This window comes from Tamandua tetradactyla, chromosome 2, assembly GCF_023851605.1.
Source record: "Tamandua tetradactyla isolate mTamTet1 chromosome 2, mTamTet1.pri, whole genome shotgun sequence".
Taxonomy (NCBI): domain Eukaryota; kingdom Metazoa; phylum Chordata; class Mammalia; order Pilosa; family Myrmecophagidae; genus Tamandua; species Tamandua tetradactyla.
Window position 1 is genome coordinate 125,020,177 of NC_135328.1, and position 7,848 is coordinate 125,028,024.

At 61.3% G+C, this 7,848-nt stretch overlaps 1 protein-coding gene across 1 annotated transcript; it reads left to right on the forward strand.

Moving 5' to 3' along the window:
* Positions 1 to 3,001: 3,001 nt before the first annotated feature.
* Positions 3,002 to 6,082, forward strand: LOC143657249 (beta-lactoglobulin-1/B-like). The gene is made up of 5 exons (XM_077129443.1): positions 3,002 to 3,124; positions 3,413 to 3,552; positions 4,183 to 4,256; positions 5,107 to 5,217; positions 5,901 to 6,082. Exons 1-5 carry the CDS (start codon positions 3,029 to 3,031, stop codon positions 6,080 to 6,082), a joined length of 603 nt encoding a protein of 200 aa, XP_076985558.1. The 5' UTR covers positions 3,002 to 3,028.
* Positions 6,083 to 7,848: the final 1,766 nt, after the last annotated feature.

Consider the following 7,848-nt stretch of genomic DNA (forward strand, 5'->3'; position numbering starts at 1 on the left):
GTCACTCCATCCTGGGGGCACGGGACAGGGGTCAGTGGAGGATTTGCATGGGGCCCAGCTCCCATCTGGGAGACTGGAGTCTAGACGAAAGGCCGAGCACAAAACGGGCAGAGGTAGACCCTACAGGACGAGACAGTGCCCACCCCAGCCCCTGCAGCCTCTGGCTGCAATCTCTCCAGGAGTCAGCCCCAAACGGCCAGAACTGGGTTAACATCTGACAGCTTCCCTAATTATAGGGAATTTGACTCTCTCAGGCTTGTCCTGAGTAAGGAAGCTTCCCAAAGCAGTCACCCAGGATGTCCCCTTCCAGCCCTCAGGCCCACGCCCTCCGGGGTGCACCCAGGACCTCCCCTTTCCCCCACCTGAAACTTCCTCTCACCTGCCTGCCCTGGGGCCTTGGCCCAACACAGAGATGGGGCTACAGTGGGGCCCGGGATGGAGACTGGGCTGGGCTGGGGTGGGGCCAGGGTGGGGTTTGGGATGGTGGGGACTGGGGTGGAGCAGGGGCAAGGGCAGGTTCCAGGTAGCGGCTCTGCCTGGAGCCTCTGCTGGGTGCTCTGGTTCATTTCTGCACCCGTCAAAAGTAAACCATTGGTGTGTATGCCTGGAGTGTCCAGCACGGTGTGACCCTGCATTGTCAAAAAGGCCCACGTGGCTACTCTGTGCCACCGGACAGGGCGCTAGGTGTGAGGGGTCTTGGTGGAAACACAGCCAGGCACCCAGCAAGGCCAGAGAAGCTGGAATTTCTCTTCTCAGCTGTATCGCAGCCCATTGCCCTCCACTGCCCAAGACTATTCTAAGGAAAGTAATTCCTGCTTCTGCGGAAGGTGAGAGGAGTGGCCGAGGGCTGCTGGGGCCTGGGTCGCAGGCTGAGGTGGGGGTCCCCTCTGGGGTCTTGCCCTGGGGACTGCGGCCAGCTGTCATCTGTCCCTGAGCTGCTGGATGCTTCCTGTGTGCTGCCAGGGATTGCTATCTGTCATCTTTATTGTGTTATTCCCTGGAACCTTGTTCCTGGAAATGACTAACAAGGCGCCTGAGAAGCTGCCCTGCAGCCAGCCCGGGAGGAAAATGCGGGGGGATGGGGGTGGGGGCTCCAGGGACACACCAGGACAAGGAGATGGCCGCAGGGAAGATGCTATGCTCTTCATTCCCCTGCCCACCTCCCTTCCCCAACCCATTTGGCTTTCTGAACAGAAACAGGAATTCTGCCATCAAGCATCCTGGTTCGCTGAGGCCAGGTGGAACGGCCAAGGTCCAGGAGATGCCTGGAGCACACCTGCACCCCCCCGCAGAGGCTGCCCCAACACAGGGTGCCTGCAGGGATGCACGCTTGGGGGGGCTCTACAGGTGACCCCAGACCTCCCCGCTTGGCCCCCTTAGAGAGACCCAGGGGCGCCGGAGCCTCGGGGCAGGCTCCTTCTTGGTGCAGCAATTAGCAGCAGCTGTCCAGGAAAGAGCTGAGAGGCGAGAGAAGTCAAACACCACGTCTCTGCTGCCCCTTGTCTGTACAGACACGGTCAGTCCTAACCCGGCCCCATGGCTGTGGACGGATGTGGAAGCAGGGTTTGGAGGGTGAGATCATTCCGATGTGGCTCAACTGGAGGACAGGGGCCCTGACCCAGGAGTCCCGCTAAAGCCTGGCAATCCGGACACCGTCAGCAGGATGCAGATGGACACAGGGACTGGGGACAGGTTTTTCTGCAGCTTTGGAGGGAGCGCGGCCCTGCCCACCACTGGTTTGAAGTCCTGGCCTCAGAGTTGGGGGACAAATGTCTGTGCGGAGCTTTGTCCCGGCGTCCCGGGACCCGACACATCCCTTGGCCTCCCTCCCAGCTGAGGAGGTGTGGGGAAGGCAAGGCCTGGGCTCAGGAGAGGGCCCCCAGAAATGCCCCACTAGCCTGGGCGGGCAGGAGCCAACAACCAAGGGCCTGGGAGGTGGGCGCCCCTCCTCGCCCCGCGCCACCCCCCCTTCCCCCCCCCCCACCCCGCCCCACGCCTTCAGGCGGCCACGCCCCCAGAGCAACTGTGCAGACCTTCTCCACCGTTTGCGAGGAGTAGCGCAACTCCCTTTAGCCCCCAGAAACCTGCAGGGACTCCCCTGGCCAGGGGACTCCTGGATCTCCCACCGCAGGAGTGAGGCTGGCGATTCAAGATGCAGACAGGAAGGGAAGGGCGTTCTGACCCCACGCACACAAGGGAATGTGCTTTGGGATGGGGCTCACGGCCTGCTCAGGGGGGCCAGAGGCAGAGCCAGAGGTCAGGCTGCACACCCCTCCCTGGCCATCAAAAGCATTATCTGTCCCTGTTGTCACAGTTGTTTAGCAGCAAACACTGAGCACCTGAAATGCCAGCTCTTCCTTTGCCTGAATCCTCACTTCCCCCATATGCCATCCTGCCGAGGATAGAGCACCCAGAGGCTAACCCATGGGCTCCAGGCGACCCAGGGTTGAGGGGAGCTGGTGCAGGACACATAAAGCCGAAACTGGGGAGCTGGGAGGGAACCGAGGCCTTTCGAGGGAGCAGGAAGGACCACCAGCCAGCAGGAGCCAGGCGTGGAGTGAGTGGGAGCTACGGGCACGGCGAGCCCCCGCGCAGAGTGGACAGCCACCCATCGCCCTGCCATCCAGCAGCCAGGGCTGACCCAGAAGACCCCCAGGACACAGCCGTCCTCAGCTCGGCCTCAGCCCAGGACGTGCTCCAGGCACTGGCGGCCAGCCTGGAACTCCAGCCCCAGAACCTCTGATCCGAGGCTCTTCCAGGAACTGACCCACCCGCAGGCCACAGGAGGTTCCTGTTTGGACCTGGAGGGGAGCCAGCGACATTCTCCCCAGAGAAAAGGCCTCGCATTGTCCTGGAGGAGGACACCTCCCTGGACCTGCGCTGAGTCCGGGGGTTCGTGGAATCCACGGCAGGTGAGGGTGGGTGGGGGTGGGCGGGCACTGCGCCTGCCTCCTATTTAAGGCCCAGCGTGCACGGCCTCAGCCTCGGCCACTCTCTGGAGTTCAGCAGTGCCACAGCAGCCGCCAGCATGAGGAGTCTCCTGCTTATCCTGGGCGCCGCCCTGGCTTGTGGCCTCCAGGCCGTGAACATCCCCCAGCCCGTGGTGGAGGTGGACCTGGAGAAGGTTCGAGGGCCAGGAAGGGGGACAGAGGAAGCTGAGGGTGGGGCGTCTTTCCCGTGGCCCCGGGTATTTGCATGACTTCCACTGGGTGCCTCACGGGGCGTGGAAATCACGTGTAGAGGACACTGCCGGGAGGGGGTGGGGAGAGCAGGGGGCACCTTTGGGTCCCGGCCCAGCTCCAATTCGCTAGCCAGACCCTGCTCCCCTGGGACCGGGCGGGTGGGCGAGGGTGCACAGTGAGCTGGGGGCAGGACCCCTCCCCAGGAGAGCCACTCAGGACCCTCCTTTCAGTTGGCAGGCACCTGGCACACTGCAGCGATGGCAGCCAACGACCCTGACCTCCTGGAGCCCAAAGACGCCCCCCTGAGGGTGTACATCAAGGAAGTGAGGCCCATGGCCACGGGCGGCCTGGAGATCACCCTGAACAAGGAGTGAGTTTCCCAGGGGCTGCAGCCAGTGAGGGGCTTGCGGGAACCTGGGCTGGGTAGCAGGGTGGGCTCCAGCCTGGGGCATCTCCTGTAGGGACCGGCTTCAAGCTGGGGGTCTCGTCAGCCGTGGTGCCCTGGGACAGAGATGGGGCCTCCGGGGGAGGGTGTCTTGGGTCCCTTTGAAGCCTCAAGGGCCAGCTGCAGGGGTGGGGGTCCGTTGGTAGCAGGGGTGGTGAGTTGTAGGTGGGGTCAGGGGTGTCAGCAGAACTGTGGTCCCCGTGGGGCACGGTGTAGGACCTGCCTGTCCCCAGGACTAGGGCATCAGTGGATGGGAGTGGAGGGTGGGCATGCAGTGATGAGAACAGGAGCTGAATGCCCATGGGCCCATGCAGTGGGGTCACTTGCCTCTGACCATGTGGCCCCCTGGCCCACCCAGAGGAGCTGCAGGATTTTCTCACTGGTCCTCTGGCCCCCCCAATTGATTGGTGCAACCTGGCAGCTCTTAGACCAACCCAGGGACAGGTGGATGGCATGCTCTTCCCTGTTCTGGGCACCAAGTGGACCCCAGCTTGCCCCCATGGCACTGGCGGTGTCAGGAGAGGGTCTGAGCTCATGGAAAACTTGGGCTTCCAGGGAAGATGGTGAGTGTGTGGAGAAGAAGATCCAAGCAGAGAAAACCCAGAATCCTGCTCAGTTCAAGATTGAAGGCAAGTGCCGCCCGGGGGCTGCCATCCACAGGGCTCTGTCCAGGCCAGGGGGGGCTCCCAGCTCTTGCCAACCGCCACTGGGGTTGCATGGCCCCATCATGGCCTGGTGGGTTCATGCTGTGGTCACCATGACCAGCTCGGAGAGCCCCGACAGTGGGATGGTCACTGCGCCCCTTCCTAACTCCCCTGCAACTTCTCACCCCTTCCACACTGCCCTTTGCTTCTGCCCCCCCCCCACCTGCAGGGAGCCAAGAGCCCCCCAGAGGTTCCCAGCTCCTCCACACCCGTCCCCGCCTCCTCTTCCCATCCTGCAGCCCCACACAGGGGCTTCCACTGGGGCTTTTCCTCCTGGTCCCCAGACTGCCCCCAAGGTGGCTGAGATGGCTGTGGTCCCTGTGGCTGTGCCCACGAGTCATGCTCAGCACCGGCTCTGATAGCACCAGGAGAGGCTGAGAAGGCAGGGCACCCCATCCCTGCTCCCAGCATGAGCCTTGCTCCCTCGGTTACTGGGCACCAAGGCTTTGCCACAGTCATTTCTTAGCCAGGTTGGAGCACAGCCCACAGGGCGCTGGGTCTAAAGTGGGAACTTGGTTTAGTGGTGGAGAAATGAAGGGCACCGAGAGTGTAGCTGGCAGAGAGCTGGCTCCGGCTGAAGCTTTTCAAGCCTGTTCACGCTCTCTGTGTGCTTGTGTGTGAGGTGGCTCATTCCCTGCCCGGATGCTGGAGGAGCGGCGCTGGCTCGGCCTGTGGGGAGGCGGGTGGACAGGCAGCGGCGTCCACAGAGGCCAGCCACGGACCGCAAGGGAGGAGAACATGGGCCTCACTGCCCCTGCCCTGCCCTCTCCTCCAGCCCTGGATGGAGGCCTGCTCTTCCTGCTGGACACCGACTACACCGATTACCTGTTCCTGTGCATGGAGAGCATCGCGGCCCCCGGTGGGAAGCTGGCCTGCCAGGCCCTGGGTATGGTGCCTGCTGCCTGCAGGGTCTTCCCCACGGCCCCAGGCTGCCCATCGTGCCCCAGGGGTCCATTCCCAAGGAGCGGAGGGGCTGGGTGGACCAGAGACCAGGGGCTGCAGTGCCCTTCCAGGGCCACCTCCGGGGCTGGGAAGGAAGGGCAGGATCTGTCCTCGTGGGGAGGGGGCGAGGGGCTCAGGGACCCCAGGCGCAGGCCTGGAGGCGGATGGGGTGAGGGGAGGGGCAGCTGCACTGGCGGCCAGGTCTTCAGTCATGTCACCAAGGAGGAGGCATCTTCCAGCAACATTGTTCTGACGTTTCTCACTGTCCTGGCAATAGCGCCAGTGGTAGCCCCCATTATCCCAAGTGACCTCTAGATTTGGGGGCACACAGATACTCCCAGGCCTATAAACCATCAGTCCAGGGTAGAGGTAGGCAAGGCTCTTCCCCGCCCCCCCACCCCGTGGCAGAGGAGATCCCGTCCCCGAGAGAGGTCGGGGGCCAGCCTCAGGGCAGGAGAAGGGGGGAGGTCCCCTAGAGGGCAGGGGGGGTGCCCACCTGAACCCCAGAGACCCCACTGGGGAGCCAGCAGGACTAAACTGAACCTCACAGGTCTTCCTGTGGCCAGACTCCTGAGCAGGGCCCTCAACCCCTGTGGCCCAGGCCTTGACCCGCCCCTCCCCCCACAGCCAGGACCCCGCAGGCGGACCCCGAGGTCATGGAGAAGTTCAACCTGGTCGTCAAGACACTGCCCATGCGGATCTTCCTGGATATGACTCAGGGCACAGGTGAGTGTGACCAGGCGCCCAGGAGCCCTGCTTCCAGGGGAAGGCTAGAAACATGGATGCCCGAGGGGGGCCATCCTCCCTAGTGGCCGCACTGCCCAGTCTCCCCATCCTCGGGGGACGGGAGGGGCAGGGCTGCAAAGAGCCCCTATGCATGGGGTCCCGTCTCCCCCCCCCCGACCCCTCCCCTGGGTCGCGAGCGATCCCCCAGTGAGGCCACCCGCGACTCCCCCAATTTCCGCAGAGAAGTGCCGCGTCTAGGCGAGCTCCTGTGGCCGGCTGCCTGGGGTAACGTACCGCCCTGCCCCGTCCTGGCCATGCACACGGGGGTGGGGTCTCCTTGTGGTCCCGGCGTCCCTGCTGGTTACCCAGAAAGGCCGGCCGGCCACGGCCCACGCCCCTGGATTGGCCTTTTCCCAGGGAGTGATTCGGTCCGGGTGGTGGGGTTCTCGGGGGCCCCTTTCCCTCGGGGCTGGGGGAGGGCAGGAGCCAGGGGGAGGGGCAAGGGGAGGGGAAAGGGGAGGGGCAAGGGGAGGGGGTGGAGCGAGGGGGCCGGTGGGGTGGGAGGGACGGGCCACTCGAGGCCGAGGTGTGGGGTGAGGAGGGCGCTCTGTCCTGTGTAAGGAGGGGCTGCCATCACCCCCAGCTGAGGAGGGCCCCCCAAGGGTCTCAGGTGAGGTCGCCTCGTGCGAGCAGGTCCGCGTGCTTCCCAGGAGCCCAGCGCGTCTGCAGTGAGAGATGACGTCACCCTCCACCCGCGAGGACCCCGCTCTCCATGGAGGAGTCCGAGCCCCTGAAGCCCGGGGCCTCTCTCCCTGGCCGTCACCCTCCCTGGTCTCAGCCGGGTTCTCCAGCTGGGAGCAGCTTCCCTTTCAGCAACCAATAAACCAATAAATCAATTAAGGCTCCTTGCTGACTCAGTCCTGCTGAGGGGCCAGGGCGGCAGGGCTGCCGGGAGCGGGCAGGGAATCCTCGGAAGGACAGCTGGGCCCCACCCCCACCCCAACACTCCCCGTTTGGCAGGTAATGCAGGTCCAGTCAACCCCAGAACATGGCCAAGACAGGGCAGGTCAATTTATCCAACAGGAATTGATATAACACTTAAACTATCTGTAAATCAAATGCTGCACTATTTTAAAATGACACCAGTTCAAGACCGTCAAGTCCATCTTTCAGGAATATGAGTGTAATCGCCATTGGGTAGACTTTTGTTTCTTTCTTTTTCTTCTTTAACTTCGGAGACTTTTTTTAAACTTTTTTTATTAGATAGTATAACATATATACGAAGCAAGTAAAGAAAAAGCAATAGTTTTCAAAGCACTCTTCAACAAGTGTTTACAGGACAGATCCCAGGGTGTGTCATGGGCTACCATACGATCCCCTCATATTTTCCCTTCTAGCTGCTCCAGAATATAGGAAATTAGAGGGCTTAAATAATTTTTTATCATCACAATTGACTTTTTTTTCTTTTCTTGTGAACAATAACATATATACAAAAAAGCTATAAATTTCAAAGCACAGCACCACAATTAGTTGTAGAACATATTTCAGACTTTGACATGGGTTACAATTTCACATTTTTAGGTTTTTACTTCTAGCTTCTCTAAAATACTGGAGACTAAAAGAGATCAATTTAATGACTCAGCATTCATATTCATTTAAGTCCTATCTTCTGTGGATAATTTCACCATCATCTTTGATCTTTCCATCCCTCTCTTTCGAGGAGTTTGGGCTATGGCAATTCTAAATTTTTCATATTGGAAGGGTCTGAAACTAATATGGAGTAGGGAGATGGAACTATCTGATGTTCTGGAGAGGCTGGGCTAGGTTTCAGGACTTATCTGGACCAGGG

Coding starts and splice junctions, on each gene's coding strand:
- LOC143657249 (XM_077129443.1), top strand. CDS start 3,029: ATGAGGAGTCTCCTGCTTATCCTGGGCGCCGCCCTGGCTTGTGGCCTC. Junction 3,553..4,182: donor GAGATCACCCTGAACAAGGA/GTGAGTTTCCCA, acceptor TTGGGCTTCCAG/GGAAGATGGTGAGTGTGTGG. Junction 4,257..5,106: donor TGCTCAGTTCAAGATTGAAG/GCAAGTGCCGCC, acceptor CCTCTCCTCCAG/CCCTGGATGGAGGCCTGCTC.